At 41.9% G+C, this 19,801-nt stretch overlaps 1 protein-coding gene across 5 annotated transcripts in view; it reads right to left on the reverse strand.

Moving 5' to 3' along the window:
* Window positions 1–6,947: 6,947 nt before the first annotated feature.
* Window positions 6,948–19,801, reverse strand: part of mtss1la (MTSS I-BAR domain containing 2a) — a 39,224-nt gene continuing 26,370 nt past the window's right edge. For 2 of the 5 annotated variants that reach the window (XM_066685292.1, XM_066685296.1), the window contains 12 exons: window positions 16,887–16,971; window positions 16,456–16,547; window positions 16,231–16,305; window positions 14,141–14,298; window positions 13,892–13,999; window positions 13,428–13,525; window positions 12,154–12,286; window positions 11,977–12,051; window positions 11,548–11,697; window positions 10,733–10,891; window positions 9,839–10,004; window positions 6,948–9,134 (listed from right to left, as the gene is read on the reverse strand). In XM_066685292.1, coding sequence (XP_066541389.1) covers window positions 8,350–9,134; window positions 9,839–10,004; window positions 10,733–10,891; window positions 11,548–11,697; window positions 11,977–12,051; window positions 12,154–12,286; window positions 13,428–13,525; window positions 13,892–13,999; window positions 14,141–14,298; window positions 16,231–16,305; window positions 16,456–16,547; window positions 16,887–16,971 — 2,084 coding nt within the window. In that variant the 3' untranslated portion in view covers window positions 6,948–8,349. The remainder of the gene's footprint in view (window positions 9,135–9,838; window positions 10,005–10,732; window positions 10,892–11,547; window positions 11,698–11,976; window positions 12,052–12,153; window positions 12,287–13,427; window positions 13,526–13,891; window positions 14,000–14,140; window positions 14,299–16,230; window positions 16,306–16,455; window positions 16,548–16,886; window positions 16,972–19,801) is intronic. The other 3 variants (XM_066685293.1, XM_066685295.1, XM_066685294.1) reach the window with 3 other exon arrangements.

Here is a 19,801-nt window from a genome sequence, read left to right on the forward strand (position 1 = left end):
TGCATTATATAATCTGTACTTGTCTCTACAAAAGTTAAATCAATAATGGAAACACTCATGAATAAACAGCAAACATCCGCTGTAAAAGGTATAAAAATATAGTGGAAGTAATCTACAGTCAATTATTAAGCATCATGTAATGGTAATGGAAACAGAGGGAAGCAGTGAGAGATGTTTTGTGATGTGAACGCATCCTCTCCTCCAGCTGCGCTCTCACACTGAGGCTGGACATATTTGCATGCTCAGCGCTGTTTGTCTGCAGTAATTCATCACCGCTCTCTGAAGTATTGAAAGCATCAGCATCCGTCAGCAGCCTTCTGTCAATGGCTGTTTTTTTTTTTTTTTTTTTTTTTTTTAAGAACACAAGAATTATTTCACATCAGGGGCTCACATAACGAACCACTTCTAACTAAAAGGATGGGAGCTTGGTAGTCTCTCTTGGCACAGCCCATAACACCCTCGCATAGCAGGGTGAAGATTGTTGTTTAAAGAGAATCAGAACAAAGCACAGTGCTTAAGCAGTGTATCCGGTGCCTTTAGCAATGAGACATGTCACAAGCAAGCTGCTTTGGGAAGGGATTCTTCCTATAAGTAATTGCAGAACCCTGTTCATTACAGAGCTACTGTTGTTTCTTCCACATTGCTTTATTGTAGTGCTTACAGAAAGCCCTGCTGCATTATTATTTTACTCTAGACTCGCCTAGTTTAAGGTCACCATAGTTAGAGCCACGCCTCGGCCCGAGGATTATCATGTTCCTGGAACAGGGTGCTCAGGATCTCAATCCAGTACCTCTATGATGAATTAAAGTGACATTTGTGATCCAGAACTGATCAACCATCTTCAGTACCTGGCCTCACTATTATCACAGTGGTACACAGAGAGACACCTTAAGAGTTAAAAGGTGTTTCTAGGAATGTATAAGCCCAGATCCTTTAATCCATTTACATGTGAAACATGTCATGGAACTGGTGATTAACTCACTCACTGTTGGCGTTAACATTCCCTTAACTACTAACTGACCTTAAGGGACTGCTCTAAAAAGTGGCATGCTATTCAGTGTTTCACACAAAGACAATTTGTCCTTGCTTCTCAACTGTATGTCCTTATAGTTTATTGTTTACAATATTTGCTTATTATTTAATGTGGACTTACCTATAGACTGACATGAACTAAATTCAAATACCACCAATTGTTGTATGAAAAAATTATGCTTTACACTTGAGTCATGCTGGGTTCCTAAACTCCAGTTTACACTGCTGTGTATGATCCACTTGTACCAGCATAACATACAACAACACACCACCTCCACGTGTCACCGAGCGCTGATCCACCACCCAAAACATACCTGAATGATCCACCACCAAATACATACCTGTTTAGTGGTGGTCCTGAGCATTGAAAAGCAGGGTGAAAGGGGACTAACAAAGTATGCAGAACAACAGGTTGACTAAATGTAGAACTAAAAGAATGGAAATGAGTGTAGGAACAAGGGGGTGGTTTTTATGTTTTTATGGTTGATTGGTGTATATTTTTAGACAGTATAGATGTGATGGCAGTGTTCTCCCCGTGTCCGTGTGGGTTTCCTCCGGGTGCTCCGGTTTCCTCCCACAGTCCAAAAACACACGTTGGTAGGTGGATTGGCGACTCAAGAGTGTCAGTAAGTATGAGTGTGTGAGTGAATGTGTGTGTGTGTGTGTGTGTGTCTGTGTTGCCCTGTGAAGGACTGGCGCCCCCTCCAGGGTGTATTCCTGCTTTGCGCCCAATGATTCCAGGTAGGCTCTGGACCCACCGCGACCCTGAACTGGATAAGCAGTTACAGATAATGATGATGAAGATCTGATGGCATTTTGATGTCTGGTTCCTATCAGCATCTCTGTAAAGACGAGTTACTCGAAAAGACAACATCGAAGTTATCTGAATAACGCTGCTTCCGCCCAAAAACACCTGGATTATGTAAATGAGCTCGGGGGGCAGCTCGCGCCCTGGCCTGTGGTTGGGAGGGGGGGGGGGGTCTCTGACTCTGGATCAGATCGGATGACTTGCTGTTCCGCTGCGCTGTCTTGTCCGCCGTCAGAAAACGGTCATGTCCCGCATTTGCACCGCGAGAGCGCGAGGATGGGCAGACGAGCGCGTGTGTCACTTAAAATGACACGCGTGCCACTTCGCAGCGAGACTTGCGGCGACGGCGCGATGCGCGCGCGCGCGTCACTTCCTCCGCGCGGATGGCCCGCGGCGGCGCGCGCCCTGTCCCTCCGGCGCAGTGACACGCGCCTGGGCAAAAGCAGGACGCCGCGAGACGTGGGAGTGACGAGCACGCGCGGCTGACTGACGGAGGCCGAGGCTTTTTTGTCGCTCCTCATTCTCACGATCTGCAGCTGCCACATCAAACGCCTCCTCCGTCCGTCTCCGGCCTGCTATCAGCGCGCCCGCCTTTAATCGCCCTGATGGGCCAGGAAAAACACACTCTCTGTGCTTAACACACACACACACACACAGTGGCTGCTGAGCTCACAAGTTTACCAGGGATATCATTGTGGGGACCAAACCTATTTGCAAACTAAGACTTCGGGTACGTCTCCTCTTTGACATGCGACAAGATTAGTGTAAGTGTAGGTTTAGGTTAAAGTTAGGGTTACACTAAGGATAGATTAGTAGTAGTTAGGGTTACTGTAAGGTTTGGTTGGTCAGGGTTAGGATAATAATATGATCAAGGTTAGAGTAACTCTACATGGAATTTAATAGAAATCTATGCAATGGCTCCACAATTCACAGAAACAAACCTGTGTGTGCCCCCCCCCCCTCTTTTGTATGAAAGGCATCCTCCACAAAAGAAAACTTAAATAATACATGTTCTGTGCAGTTCATTTTCACATTTGAAATTTAAAAACAAACCATAAAATCTGTAAGTGCCGTGTGTGATTGTATAATGTACTGTGTAATTCTTGCTCAGGCCACAGATGTGGCACACCTCATGAAACTGGCTTGTAATTCAGTCATTCACACACTGTTTAAAATCGCACGACAATGGGCTCTTTTTCTCACATACTCTCACATTTAAGGATTTTTCCACAAGGGGATGCTATTTTTGCTTTGAATCAATGAGGATTTGTGTCCACGATTAACAATAAATTGTTTGTAGCATGCCTCACGCCTAGTGATTCCGGGTAGGCTCCGGACCCATCCTGACCCTGAACTGGAAAAGTGGTTACAGATAATGAATGAATAAAGGTCCCCAAATGTTCATATATGACTTTATAAACTAGTTTGCTAATGTGATTATTATTGCTTTCAGTCATTCAATTACTGCATCGAGTGAATCACCACAAACACATAAACCCACACAGACGGGAAGAACACACACAGGGACCCAAGGAAGGACCAAAACCCATAACCCCAGGACCCTGGAGATTTGTGACAGCAACATTATCAGGTGCGCCACTATTCGGCCGTTTCTGATTAGCATACAACACATTATTGAGGGTCCTCTGAGACCTCCACATCCTCTTTCCTTGTATCATTAAATCTATTGGTGGAATGATGATGATATTCCAGTTTAATGTATATTCCAGGAGGAGAATAGGGATTTTACATGCAGTAGACACATCCGTCTCATGTCCAAGCCCGGGGAACATGACGTATTTTACATAAAATCAGGTGATGTGCTGCAGTACTGATTTATGAGGAAGCACTTGAGAAAGCTGTAAGTTTTCAGTGTGGTTTTGTTCACACAGCTCCATCAGTCTATTTAACACCTGCAGTCACTATAACACAAGCCTTCCTTTTAGTAACAACTTCATCCATAACCCACAGTATCCCCAGAGAATCTGTCAGACACTCTGTCTTTCCTGTTTCTCTGGTGTTAATATTTGAGCATTTTCTCAGTCATTTTTAAAGCCTAATATGTGTTGGTTTGGCAGCGTTGTCATTTGTTTAAGAACTTCTTGCTGTAGAGATTCATTAGTTGTTTATTAGTTTGACTTTTTCCAATAGTCATTTGTAAATTGCTGTTTGTGAGCTTTCGGGGCATTTGGAATAATCCTAATCTGTCAAAAAATAATTCATTAACTTTTTAATAATTAAAACCCATTAATTTTCAAACACAATACCTCACCTCAATTGATTTGTCTTACCTTATTTAACCCTGTACTGTTTCCCACATCAGTGACTGCAGTGGTGGCGCCCTTCTGACAACAAGCTTGCCTCTGCCCCAATGAGGAGTGAGCTCTTGTAAACACACGATGACAAAGCAGCACTCCAAAGTAAAAACACATTTTCAGTCTGATCCTTTTAGCTGAAGGACTGATATTTCCTTTGTGGGACAGAAAGCATTTCCCTGCTTGGAGAGTGCTCTCACTACAGTAGGTCAGGAAAAACAGTCTTTTTTTCTACCCTTTTACATTTCATAAAAAGTATGTGTTCAAACACTGAGTAGGAAAAGGAGACCAAGACAAAACTGTAGAGTTTGGAATCATTCACTGAGCCTTATAATGCAGTTTGTTTGTGCTCTTTAAACTGTGCAAAGGGGGAAAAAATCATTGAAAATGATAAGGTTTTTTTAAAGCTCTGGGGAAGACAGATTGAGCAATTTGTGTGTACATACTGCGCCAGGGAGGGCAAAGGCCTAAAACCTGTATACGTGTGCTGATCTGTTTGCAAAAATGGCATAATAAACATAGAATATAACTGATGTAATAGAAATTGAATATGAAACTGAAAAAGAAAGTAATATTGTTAAGAAGAGCAAAGAACAGTGATAATTTGAGGATCTGTTTGGAGGCACACTGCGTATTTTATGGCTCTTTTCCGTTGCACCTATTTGGCTCAGCTCAGCATGTCTCCACACGCTTTTCAGCCTTGGTTCCCAGTCACTTTTACATTAGCACAGCTCCCCAAAAAATGTAGTTTGTGACATCCCAAAACCCCATCTATAACAGGAAGGGTAGGCTTTGGAAACCACAACTGTGATGGTAACCGTAAATGGTGTTTGCTAGTCGTGTATTCACGTGTTGTTTTTATTTATTTTCAGTTCAGTAATGGGTGAGTTAGGGTGACCAGACGTCCTCTTTTACGGGCGGAATTTCACAAACGTCTGGTATTTTGTTTTTCTAGAGCTTACATAGAATTTCGAGAAGTGTTTCGTTCACAGGGCGGCACGGTGGCGCAGCAGGTAGTGTCGCAGTCACACAGCTCCAGGGGCCTGGAGGTTGTGGGTTCGATTCCCGCTCCGGGTGACTGTCTGTGAGGAGTCGGTGTGTTCTCCCCGTGTCCGCGTGGGTTTCCTCTGGGTGCTCCGGTCTCCTCCCACAGTCCAAAAACACACATTGGTAGGTGGATTGGCGACTCAGAAATGTCCGTAGGTGTGAGTGTGTCTGTGTTGCCCTGTGAAGGACTGGCGCGTCTTCCATTCATGTTCATTCATTCCCGCCTTGCGCCCAATGATTCCAGGTAGGCTCTGGACCCACCGTGACCCTGAACTGGATAAGCGCTTACAGATAATGAATGAATGAATGAATGTTTCGTTCACAAACTAGTCCCGCCCTTTGGTTCGCTTGAGTGAGAAGGGGGAGTGGTGAAGTAGCCTAAAATCTTCTGATTGGACGGTCTGACTGTAGAGCTACCGTTATTGGTCGATAACATTCTCTGTAAAGATTTCATTGGTCAATCTGCACGTCAGTACTCCTTGTTTACGTCAGGCAAAGCTCATGTACCTACCCTCATCTCAAGCAGCTATGCCGAAACGTAAATGTAAGTTCTCGGATGAATTAAAAAAGAAATTCCCATGTTTTGTGTAGCAAATAAAGATGTAAAGGACATAAAAGCACACATAAAAGACGTGTCCTCTATTTCACCATCACAGATCTGGTCACCCTAGAGTGAGTAAAAGCAGGAGGAGCATTAAAAAGTGCTGGACAGTGTGCCTCCAGGACTAGAGCTGAGAAACACTTCTTTCAAAAGCAATCTGTGCTAAACGTTTACATTCATTCATTGTCTGTAACCGCTTATTCAATTCAGGGCCGCGGTGAACCGGAGCCTACCCGGAATCACTGGGCGCAAGGCGTGAACACACCCTGGAGGGGGCTAAGCGTTTACATGTGCACAGAAAATGAGCCTCTGGAGCAGCCAATCTCCTCTGTTTTGTCACATAAAACCCCCTCTATCACCCTCTGCTGGATAATTTCTGTACCTGCACCAGCATGGACTCCACCATTCCACAGCCAGACTGTGTACAAACGGAGTATATATATTGGTTACCAGTGGTCATCCACTGGTCCTGTTCAAGAGTGAGGGACCTGGACCCGGATAAGCAACAGACACAGGCTGGATGGATGAACGGTAATCCAAAAAAGATCCCTCCAAGAGGGACTTTCTAAGCTAAGGCCTTTCTCTGAATACTGAAAAAACAATGATGTAAATGATGTAAATACCAGAGTTTCAAAGAGAAAGCCACTGCTCTCCAAAATGAACATTGCTGCCTGTGTGTAGTTTGTTAAAGATCACATAGTGAGCCAGAGGTACTACTAAAATGTTTCATGGACAAGCTGTGCTTTTATCTCATATAAGAAACATGGTGGTAGTGGGAGTAGTATCATTGCTTTGCTGCATAGCAGTCATTTCTAAAGAAAAACTTAAGGACATCTGTCTGTGAACTGTAATTCAGGAGAATCTGGATTATGCAGAAAGAAATTAAATTTGGTAGAATGACTTGTGTGCCAGGGATTAAAGGTTGGGATTGACCAAGTAAAAACCCTGACCTTAATCCAAATAACAATGATGTGGGAGATATAAAAGTGAGCAGTTCTGATGAGAAAATCTACCAACATCCCAGACATGAAGCGGTTCTCCATGGGTTAATGGGAAGAATGGGTTAATATTCCTCCAAGCAGAAGTATAGGAAGGATCAATGGCTATTGAAAATGTTTAATTGCAGTTATTGCTGAACAATAGAGTCACTGTAGATACACCAGATACTAAAAGCAAAGCTTCACATATTTTTTCCACTCACAGGTAAGTAATGTGACTGCTTTTCCCTGAAAAAATAAATGACCAAGTAGAATGGAATTTTGTCTCGTTTGTTAAATAGAGTAAATTTATCTCCTTTAAGAACTTGTGTAACTCTGATGATTTTAGGTTAGATTTATGCCGAAATGGAGGAAACCCCTAAGTTTTCATAAGCTCCACTCTACTTGGACTTCGCATTTGAGCACGGTGGCTCAGCAGGTAGTGATGCGATCACAGAGCTCTAGGGACCTGAAGGTTGTTCAAGTCCCTCTCCAGGTGAGGAGTTTGGTGTGTTCTCCCCGCTTCCCATGGGTTTCCTCCAGGTGCTCCGGTTTCCTCCCACTGTGGATTGGCAACTCAAAAAAGTGTCCATAGGAGTGTGTGTGTGTGTGTGTGTGTATGTTGCCCTGTGAAGGACTGGTGCCACCTCCAGGGTGTATTCCTGCCTTGTGCCCAGTGTTTCCTGGTAGGCTCTTGACCCTCCGTGACCCTGAACTGGATAAGCGCTTACAGACAATGAATGAATGAATTAATGAAGTAACATTCTACAGTGTAATTATCAGGTGTACAAATAAATTAAAGTATTTTTCAAGCTTTTGTGACATATAATTCTAATTGAAAACTCCCAATTCCTTGTCATTTTATGGTAACTGTTGCATAGTATTTAAAATGACAGTTGTCTTTATATCTATATATATTAAAAAAAAAATAAAAAAATTGATTTGTTCTGTTTTTGGGAATATTTTATCCAGACTACTCTTCACTCTAATGAAGTGTGATAAACTTGACGTGTTTTATTTGGCAGTTTACAGTATTTACAGTACTTTGTTCATGTGGTCCCTCTGAGTGTGAGTAGGCTACTGCGGTGCAATCTGCATTCAGCACACTAGCGTTTTAATCAACAACCAAACACTTTGGCTTTTTTTTTTACAAAGCGATTACCTGCAGAAATGAAAAATTAGTCAAACTCACTTTACATCAGTTACAGATGAGTAACATGTGATTAACATAGTAATTACAAATCAAAACTCCAAAAGGAACAACCGACATCTAGAATGTTAATACACACTTTAAATTTACTCTCATCCATCGAGCTGTAAGAGGTCTTAAGTCTCTTATAATGTGCTTTTCCGATCGATGTTGTCAGCGTCAGTACAATACTAATATTTATAGGGGGACTGTGTCCATATACACTCATCACGTTACACTGATACTGGCCTGAAATGTGTTAGTCACCAGTTTAAGAACACTGACTTTAACAACTTTTTAACATTTGGGTTTGGACATACATACAAGTATTCCTCTCTCTGCAGAGTCAATATCAGTCAGGCTGGGCGTGAGGAGTGAAGCTATCGCATGATCCTGGGCGCTGACCTGTCATTACAGACAGCTTTCCTGAGACGCACTCCTCTGCGGATGGACTTCAAAATGTCCTCTCCCCCACTGGGGGGTGGGGGTTCCTCCTGAGGGACCTGGCAGGGCTGGGGGTCCGTGGGGAAGGGGTACTGACCTTCTCCCAAGGCATGGGCATTGGCCACAAGCTCCCCTATCTTCTCCACCAAACTGTGCCTGTTTGCAGCCAGGAGCTGGTCCTCCTCTGTGCTGAGGGCCATTGCTCCAGACTGTGGGGTGTACAGGCTCATGCCTGAGCCCCATGCTGAATTAGGCAGGCTCATACGTTTAGGAGAGGCTTTATACTCCAGGATCTCTAGAGAATCCTCACTGTAAAGGCTCTCCTCACTGCCATTGTGCTCCGGTGGAGGGCTGGGGAATCCAGGGGAGTCTGGGACAGTAGGGGTCTTCACTGGAACGATGGGAGGCCGGATGGGAATCGGACCCACGTTAGACGGGACACGTCTCACGCCAGCCTTGGAGGAGGGGGTCCTCCGGATGGTGGCTGTTCCAGAGGAAATGACAGTCCCCCCTGATGCTCCTTTGCCATTGGCCGCAGGGGACCCCTGGCCCCCCACTCCTCCAGGAAGCCCAGCAGTGCTTGCTGGACGCTTGGTCTGGATCATGCGGCGGTAGTTCTGGGCCAAGTTGCTATGGCGAGGGACGGTGGAGGATTTGTCAAAATCAGACTGTGCGTCGCTGTCAGTGTCTCCATTCATGGAATAGCAGTCATAGTCAGAAGCTGTAGAGAGAGATAAAGAGATAAATATAAGCACTGACACTCCAGCAGCTATTCATTCATCCATTTCCCATTTCATTGATGTGTCTAATTGATTAAGTGTGCATGTATCTTGTATATATAATTTTTAAAGGAGCCTCTACTCATTTACAGTAACCGTTACAGGCTTAGTACAATAATACTAATTAATTAATAATGAAATACAAAAATTAATGTTGTAATTAAATATAAATGACATAAGCCAGACAGTGAACAGAGGCGAGGATCAAACCCCAGAACCCAAGCAACCTGAACTGTGTGGCATTACACAAACAAATAATAGCTAAAAGTAAATGTTGTTGAAGTTAGAGCTAAACTCTGCTCATGTTCATCTGAAATATTAAATCTGTATTTCCAACTTGAATGCAGGCCTGCTGATTGTACTGCAATTTCATAAGTGCAATGTTGCTGACCCATAGCAACCGGCCCAAAACTCAAGCCACTAGCAATTAACCCAAAGCTCCATTATCCATCTGTTATACATGCAGTAAAAAGCCATTTGCGATCACAAAATCAGTGTATTTTATGTTTATAAATATCAAATGTTGAGCAATAAACCACACATGTCCAACACTAATGGTGCAATTATTAAAAATGAACACGTATGGAACAGTGAGACATGGCTGAAATATGCTGTGTGTTCGTGTAGATGTGTGTAATGAGATTACCATGTGAGGGGATGGTATCTTCAGAGCAGGATGGAGTAGTGTTTTGTGTGCTGTATCCACTGGAGTACTGCAGGGAGTCACAGCTGCTCTTCTGCTGCTCCATACTCAACCCACGGGTCAAAACCATGGCCAGCTCACTGGCTGCAGACATCATCGGTTTACCGTGCTGACAGAGAGAGAGGGAGGAAACACGAGATGGAGAGTAAGAGGCACAGCGTGAGGGGATAACTCAGCATACAGAGCCAGAAATACGTCAGTCATATTATCAGCTGATCAGAGTTATCTGGGCTGATCAGTTATTTTTCTCTGACTACAATTATGTTCCATGTTAATGTGAGTTAGACTGATATGCGGTGTCCTAAAACAATGACTAGTCAGTGCGACCTGAGGGAAGTGGTAAGAGACATGTTTGGTGATGTTTTTTATCAAGAATGTATTGGGCTATTTTAATCATTATTGTATTGTAGTCTTTTGGAACATTAGAAGTTAGCAGCTTTCACTCTTGTCATGTCCAATTGACTATATCTGGGGTATGTGGAAAACAGTCTAGATATGATTCTTGGCCAGACTGTTTCCTGGAAGGAAAATCATACTTACACTAATCATCATAAATATAAATAAGTGACATTAATCATCTCTACTTTCTCTGTCTCTATCAGGACTATAAATTCATACCAAGAATAAATGCAGAACACATCTGGTTTTTATACAATGGTGGGCTGGTTAGTGGAGGTCAGGTTCCATGCTTCTATTTAAGCTCTTTCCATGCTCTTTCCATTTAAGTTTGCAGGTATAAGGCATTAGGGGTGTGTCAGCTGGATAACGTAAGCAAATGGTCCAGTGTTTCTATAACTTTATTATTATTTTTCATTCTTCCCTCTGTTTCAAATGTACCTTTCCAGTGCTGGTGGCGGAGCTTCCTCTGGTCCTGTAAGGATCCTCTGGGTGCACCACACCATTTCCTCTCAGACCAATAGAGGGTTCTGCAGCCTCACTCCTGCGCTGCAGAACACCACCAGTCTGTTCATACTGTGCTGCCTTAGCCCACTCCTGCTGTGGAAATGACAGATGTTTAGAGACAATATTGAGCAAACAAGTTACAGGCTTCTGTCTGTAGTTCATCATTAGTGCGAGATATAAAAAAAAAATAATAATATGGGGCCAAGAGCTGATCACTGCAATAAAAAGAACCAGATGTCGAAACATAATGAAGGCCAAACCAACACCAAGTACACGACACAGGCAGAAGTTTGAAGACACCTTCTCATCCAACGCTTCTTTTCAAATCAAGGATATTAACAGAGAGTTTGTCACTGATCTTCAATAACATTAGGACTGAAAGTCAGTGAAGAAAGTATTTATACTAGAAGTTGGATCTGTGAGGATTTCAATGCATTTAAAAGAACATAAGTAAGGTGTGATACTGATGGTGGACGACTAGTTCTGGATCAAAAACACTACAATTAATCTGTTTAGGAGAGATGTAGGTTGGTGCTCCATCACTCTTAAGAACACACATCCACTCCTTCACAGCCCAGTGCTGGGGGGACTTTATACCCATATAGCTTTGTTTCCTCAAACTTCTGGATATATGGTGTAGGTGCCATTATTTGAAGTGTACTTAAATGAAAAGAGAACATGAAAAATTATTAAGCAAATTAATAAAAACTTAAGTGAAATATGAACAAATGGTCAAAATGAAAACAAACCTTCCAGTGAGGAACTTTTGATGTGGGTGAGGGGGAGTTTGATCCAGGGGAATGATTAAAGGATGGGGACGCAGGAACTATGAAAGAGAGAGGCCTGATGGAGCCATTATAAGTGTGAGCAGGGCGGAAAGTTGCGAAGGATGAGCCAAACTGTGAAGACGGAATGACATTTTGTCAGATGGTCAGAATGTTTATGGAGGACAGACTCCATTGACCTCTACAAGGCAGCAACAGAAGCAAAATTATAAATGTAAGAGATGCAAAACTTAGGCAAATTAAACAGTTCAAATGAAAATAGGGGATTAATTGAAGTTAAAGAATAAAGATTACAATAGAATGAAGGCAATGAATGCAATAAAAATGTTTCGATGTAGTTGTTTGCCATGAAGAGCTGGGCTTGCAGCTTATGTTGTAGGCTGTAATACTCACTGTTGTGGGAGATCCACACTCACTAACTGACTGACAGGTCTCTGAGGCTTCAGAGGATGCAGAACTGGATGATTTCTGTATTAAAATACCAGTCAAAGATATAGATTATGAGATCAGGTATCAATGCCATTCTAAAGAGACAGTGTAGTGTTCGTATTGGTGTAAACAGTAAGTCACCTGGCTGGTAATGTCTGAGGGCATTGGAGATGGAGGTTTGGAGTGCATGTTGGCATCTTGAGAGATGAATCCAGAATCATGAGAGGAGACACTGCTCAGACGATGAGCTCCACCTGGTGGTAGATGCACCAAACTGCAAAACACACACGAAGTTTTAGAGCATTCTGAATACATAAGCCTTTATTTTGACATTAATTTCAGGACTTATTATTCTGTCCTGAAATATTAGTTAATTCAACAGTCTAAATAAATTCTGCACATTGGGTGCCCTGTCATATATTAGTCAGGACAGGGCTGAGTCCAGAGCCTACCCAGAATCTCCAGACAGGAATGGGAACCCCAAACTGTTGACCTCTGTTTCAAACCACATACCATTGTTACAAATCAAATTAATGAAATACATATTAAATAAATATTTAAAATTTATCAAATGCCATATAAATATAATTAAACTATAAAAATAATTAAAAACTGAATTTTGTACATTTGAAAGCTATGATATCAGATTCATAGGTTTCATTCATTCATTCATTATCTGTAATCGCTTATCCAGTTCAGGGTCACGGTGGGTCCAGAGCCTACCTGGAATCATTGGGCGCAAGGCGGGAACACACCCTGGAGGGGGCGCCAGTCCTTCACAGGGCAACACAGACACACATCTACAGACACTTTTTGAGTCACCAATCCACCTACCAATGTGTGTTTTTGGACTGTGGGAGGAAACCCGAGCACCCAGAGGAAACCCACACGGACACAGGGAGAACATACCAACTCCTCACAGACAGTCACCCGGAGCGGGAATCGAACCCACAACCTCCAGGCCCCTGGAGCTGTGTGACTGCGACACTACCTGCTGCGCCACCGTGCTGCCCTCATAGGGCTCAAATGTACAAAATTCAGTTTTGAATACTTAAAGCAGCTATTTATTATAACACCATACTATAGAAGCCCTTAGGTTTTTAACCAATATTTAATTAATGTGGGAAGCAAAGTTTAATTAATTAAGCCTTAACTGGTCATGTGGTAGTTCTAAGTACATGCATATATGTTTTTGTTCAATTATTTGGCACAATTATCGCTTCAGTGACATTAATTCCCAGTTGTTAAATTTCCCCTGTGTGTACAAATAGGCAGGGCATGCCACACAGGAGCCCACACACTAGCAACACTTTAAAACGATTAACTGCATGAATGAAAACCAGTGAATAAATCCTGTGTGAGATTTTAAGTCACAGTAATATAAGGCCAATGTACTGATGTGAGAAGATGAGCACCTGCACAAGCTGCTCTTTCTGGAGCCTGTGCTGCTGGGGGAGGAGGGAGGAGTCTGGTAGGACCAGCTGTAGTCAGAACCCTTCAGATCCAAAATCACCTGGTGGAGCAAAGCATATGTTACAAGCTAAAGAAGGATACTTAATGACAAAGGACAGTGATTTCACCTGACTGCCAGCAACATGAAACCTAGAATCTAGTGCCTAGGAGATATATAAGGCTTATAATATGTATTAACACAACACATGTATGTGATTGCATTGTTTATAACAGAGAACAGCTGTACATTTACAGGAGAAGGCAAACGTTTTCATATTTAATGCAAGTTAGCGTACAGAGATTTGATGCCCAGATTATTTTAAACAGAAAATGATGTGAATAAAAGTTTCAGAGAAATGTAAATTGAAAAAAAGAAACAATTTTCTTTGGACAACCACAAGAAACAACAAAAACCATTCACAAGCACCTGTTCACTAGCCTCTGGCAGCTTGTGTGGATCAGTGGTCAACACATTGAGGTCATCAATAATGGCCTGGAGATGAGTGACCTCACCCAGCATAGCAATCTCTCCATTCTGATAATCACAAGCATATAAAAACAGTTCAGACTCATCATACACCGAACAAGATGGCCACTAGATGTCAGCCAAGTAGATGGCTTATTCATAACATGATGAAGAATAGTTGGAGAAGAGTGTCATGTTCCCTTCACTCACCACCACAGGTTGAAGGAAGCTGATGAAGGTGCAGTAGCGTCCCCTCTCCTCGAGGAGGGCTCGGCGCACTGCCTGCTTCTCTGTCTCCTCCATCAGCAGGTACATATCACTCACATCCTGCATAGCACTGTCCAGCTGAGGCTGCAGGCCTCCTCGACCTGAGAGAGAGAGAGAGAGAGAGAGATTACAAGTTAAAGAGGAAGTGAATCATAATCAATGTATTATGGAACACTAATTCAGTCATCATGCACAGACAGATGCCACAGAACTGTAATATGAGCCAGTTAGGCAGCAGTTATGACAGATGAGAACACATGAGATGTTTGAAGAGGATGTCAGCACAGATGTTCCACATGAGGTCACTCTCTCTGATGAAAACCGATTACAGAGCAGAATGTCAACAGAATGACAGAACATTGCTGGCTTCCATGTAGGAAACAGCTTCACTAATATATTATGGCTGAAGTACCTGGGCGGTTACACGGACAGTGACACTGGCGGACCCATACAAACACAGTGTTTAGAAGATTGCACAGTTCCTTACTCTGGGGTATATTATCATGTAATGGAATCATGTTATGTCTGGGATGGAGAATAGTAATGCGTAAAAATGGTAGACATGCACTAGACGTGTTTATCAGACACAACAACCAAAAAAAATAAAATAAAATCAAACCTGAGGGAGAGGTAAAACCTCTTGAGTGAAATGAAATGGAGTCTAGTCTACTGGCTGAAGCAGAATGAGGAGAGGTAAGAAACTACTGCTGAAATACATACCTGGGAGCTCTAAAGTTTATAGGGTGCACAGGGCAAGCGAGCAAGAGAGTGTGAGAGAGAGAGAGCAGGAGGGTAAGACAAATAGCATATATATAAGAGAAAAGACTGCAGAAGGAAGCAAGCAAATGCCACTGCAAGCAGGTAATTACAAGTTCAATCAGATAACATTGACATTCATCATTTTACTACAAAGAAGCAATAAACAAAAGCAGGTATCCTACTTCAAAACAGACTAATCTGAATCAGGTTGACTGCTGCTGTAGAATTAAATTCATTTATCCTCTATTACATCTTTGTGCTTCAAAAAAAAATTCCAGTATTGTTTTAAGTTTTAATTTAATAAACAACAATATCTTTTTAAGATACTGTTTTGGGACATGCATGGTTTTCATTTTCATGTTTAAATTTCCCTGCTCCTTATATGAGCTGTGCTGAGACTGTATCGACATTTAATTTATATCAGCACTCAATGAATTCTGTAAAATGGTCTGGTTTTAAAATAAGTGTTGTCTCCAGCAGATGGTGCTGGTGAGTAGACTGAGAAAGCCAGTTGTCATTGCGTATGCTGCAGCCCTCTGACCTTCATCTGTAACCCTTATCTAAACTTAAAGCTTGTCTCTTTTCCACTGGCAGTTCCCCCCGCGAAATGGACCAGGTGACGATGCAAAACCCCGTCTCTGACAGGAATCGCTGGGTTTTCAAAAACCACAACAAAAGTTAGGTGCTGTTTACTCATCGTGTATTCGCGTGTTGCTTTTGTTTTTTGGACTGAACACGGCTCCGCGCCCCAGTTCTCAAAGATCAATTTTTCAGTGTATGTTCGGCTTTAACTAGAAATTTTCGTCGGCCAACGACCCAAGGAACATATAAACCTCTTCAAAACACCCGTGAGTCTGATAAAAATAAATGAGAAAGCTGCTGTATTTATTTAAGAGATTTTACAAGAAGCGAGTTTGTGCTGGAGTTGAATGAGCTCAGCATTTCGTGGTGATTGAAATGGCTCTCGCCAATCATCGCTCTGCAAGGTTTACACGTCACCTTTTAGTACCTACTCAGCACGAGCTGGGACTGAAAACCTAGTCCAGTAGAGACGTGTAGGTTCTATGAAGTGGAAAAGCGCCATAAGTGTAACCTGATTTACCCAACCAGCAGAAAGGATCTGGTCCTTATCTCAGACTCATACTGTGCTCAAATGCTCAACGTGAGGACCACATTCATCCTCACACAACAATAACTGAGCCAGCAGTTCAGACTACAGAGAGTAAAGTAGCAGCTTTAGAGTGGAAGGGAGGGAGTGGAAGAGTAAAACAGACCTTTTCTGGCCTTTTTCTGCAGTTTCAGTGTGTCAGAGGACTTTTTCTTGATCTCCTGCCGAGATCGTTTGTACTCTGCAGATGATGACAGAAAAGTGTAAGAGAATTAATGTTCAATACAATCAACATATTGTGCAGTACATTGTAGATGTTCAAATGGTTAGAAATCACTTAGAATCAAATATTACGTTAAATTAAAGTAAAGAAACATGTTTTAAAGCATACCTTTGGCATGGTCTTTATCTAGAAGTGCTGCAGTCTTCTTCCACTCCTCTATCTTGTCCTGGAGTGGTGTGATCAGTCTCTCCATAAGAGCACTGGTTGAATAGGAAAGACATAATGGTTTGCTAGAACAATCCACAAAATAAATGTGAATAATTGCATTATAGCATCAGTACAAAACATTGAATAACGAAGGTACATATGAACGCTCATTCAACGTCAGAGAGCACTCTGGCAGTAATCTGAGTGTAAATTCACTCACTGCAAAAATAACCCATCAGAGCCTTAAAGCAGTGGACAGGTCGATGAAAGTCTAAGGTCATCCAGGCAGTGGAAAATCAATGCCTGGCATGGTCCCTGACTTTGCTCTGGCGCTTAACTGGATGGGAGGCAGGGATGAAAGTTATAAGAACTTAATTGTATTGATGACTCACTTGGTGAAGTGTCGCAGTTTGGCCTCAATGCTGCGATGGCGCATGCACATCCGGGTCAGAGCAGAGCCTATGTCCCGGGTAGCACCTGTAAAACATTAATTCAATCATAGAAAGGATATAAAGATATATTTCATTCTGTTCTGACTATGACCTTTAAAGGGGTCTATTACCTATGATTACATTAGGCTTTCCAACACTTTTGTTACTAAAAAGCAAAGTTTATTATTTTTTAATTTATTCAAGTGGGCAGTAGGAAGTAGATATTATTCTACTATATGTATATATAAATATATAGTAGAAACCCTTAGTATGTTATATGTTAAGGTATTTTATTATAATAAATTAATTATTAAAATGAAAATTTACTTTAATAATTTAAGGGGGGGCACATTTTGTTTAAGAAAATGACAGATAAGCCTGTGCTATTGCATGAATGGGGAGAACCTGACCAGATTAATTGTCCAAAATATAATTGTGAACACTTTTTAATCAGTTTAATCAGTTTTAGAAACAAAATGGTAAAATGTAGTTACCATAGAAACCAACAGTTGGATATAAAACTTGCACAAATAGACAAGAAAAAAAAAGAAATCCCAAGGGCCAAGTCAATGCTTGGCTTTCTGTTGGTTAAATAAAGACCCTCCTGGCTCCAGTCAACCCACTTCCTTCCCACCATGGCTTTGATGCATCAAGAAACAATCGCTACTGCGGTGACCCTGGGAATAATGACTTGGTAGCATTATTTTCCACTCCAGCCAAGTGTAATTAAAATGGGGTCTTAAGCTGTAAAGATCAGTCTGGGCCCTCATGCAGTAAAGCTCAGCCAAGATTTCCCCCGTCTGATAGGGGCTACAGTAGCACTGTACTTATCTAGACTAGTAGGACACACCAGCTCTCAGAGCAAGGATATGAAGATTGATTAGTCATTTATACAAACAGGTTTAGTGTTTTTTTTTATATTTTATCTCTGTGATCTATGCAATCTATATGTTAATTAAGTAAATGTCCCCTATGACTTTAAATAAGACTCAGGAATTAAAGGCACCATTGGATCCTTGTTTTGTTCCAGAGACTAAAGTCACACAAAGGTGAATTTGATGCTGTATTAAGCTTAAATTATATTACTGAATATTATATTATTCTTGGAATACATTGTTTTTCCTAACAGCAGCAATATGCATGCATATATGAATATATGCCTTCATTACATGAGTTAATATCTTTCCATGAAAAACTATTATCTCCTAAAATGGTAACTTTACAGGAGGAGGAAAACACCTTCTTAACTTTCATTGGAAGTCAAAGTAAACATTTAATTCCAAGCCATTTTTAATTATTCCTATTGGTCCTATTTATTATGAAATGTTCACAGTGTGAAGGATGGCAATGTGTTCAAACGATGTAGTAAACAAAAACTGTTAAAACTGGAGATACTTTAATTTGATAGTGACGATATGTTTGTGTGTGTTTGTGCGTGTGCGGAGAAAGGTTTAGTCTGCCCCTCCTCTTTACCCTTTCCCTCTTGTCGCAGCTGGTCCAAAGGGAAAAGGAGGGAGTGCAGTGAAGGGATATCCCTCTATTCTTCATCGCTGTGTCTGCCTTTCCTGTCCGCTCTGTTTCCTAAACACCATTATTGCAGGAGAGAATGGGAGAGGCCTGGTGTAACCTGGTCTACTCCAGCAGCACGCACTACCCAACACACTCAGCTGAACACAAGCTCACCACACTGCGTCAAGCCGGAGTAAATCTCTTTCCACTGGCTACATCTGCTCAGAATGAGATTCACAATGCACCTTCATCCAAAAAAGCAATCTAAGAACTTTCACTTCATTAAAATCCAGTTTTACCTCAAACTAACAATTTCTTTAGACCAAAAATGTAATTGCATGTAATTATCTGAATCCCTGCTAAGGGCTGTTAGTGAAAATGCTGTTTACATTTCTCTGTGACATGGGGAGTGGTCAATTTTCTAGAAATAAATAGCAACTAACAAATACTTCACACAGGGCGGCACGGTGGTGCAGCAGGTAGTGTTGCAGTCACACAGCTCCAGGGACCTGGAGGTTGTGTGTTCGATTCCTGCTCTGGGTGACTGTCTGTGAGGAGTTGGTGTGTTCTCCCCATGTCTGCGTGGGTTTCCTCCGGGTTTCCTTCCGGTTTCCTCCCACAGTCCATAAACACACGTTGGTAGGTGGATTGGTGGGTAGGTGTGAGTGAATGTGTGTGTGTCTGTGTTGCCCTGTGAAGGACTGGCACCCCCTCCAGGGTGTATTCCTGCCTTGCGCCCAATGATTCCAGGTAGGCTCTGGACCCACCGCGACCCTGAATTGGATAAGCAGTTACAGATAATGAATGAATGAATTAAATACTTCCCACAGAGATGTGACATGTTTTTATCAGTTTCCCTGTCCTAAACACCCTTTGTTTGCACATGCCTGCTGAAGTGTGCCAGAGTGTAGGTTGTCCCAAGTCTTCAATTTTTCCCAATACGTGTGAATACAAACCTCCCATACACACTTAATTCACCCTCTCATACGTCCGCTTCAAAGACACTTTCTAGAGGGGAATTTCCACGGAATTTCCGATGTTCCACTGGGAACCAGTGATGTTCCTCATATAAACCAGTAAAAAGATGCCTCAGAAACAGAGAAATATTAACCCTTATGAGCAACTACAATCATTTTTGACATGATCCGAAAAGATAATATTTTAACTGTAACATTTCTGAAATTTAGTTTTATTCACGATTACATTTTATCAACCAGATGTACTATATACTTGATAAAAGGACAGGACATCGCTGGAAACCAGTCATTTATGCAGAAATACTTATATTTCTATATAAACATCTGATTATTAATGGAATGTATGGAATGTAGTTCCAGTCACAATCTTGTTTAAAATACTGAGCAAAC

This window comes from Hoplias malabaricus, chromosome 11, assembly GCF_029633855.1.
Source record: "Hoplias malabaricus isolate fHopMal1 chromosome 11, fHopMal1.hap1, whole genome shotgun sequence".
NCBI lineage: Eukaryota > Metazoa > Chordata > Actinopteri > Characiformes > Erythrinidae > Hoplias > Hoplias malabaricus.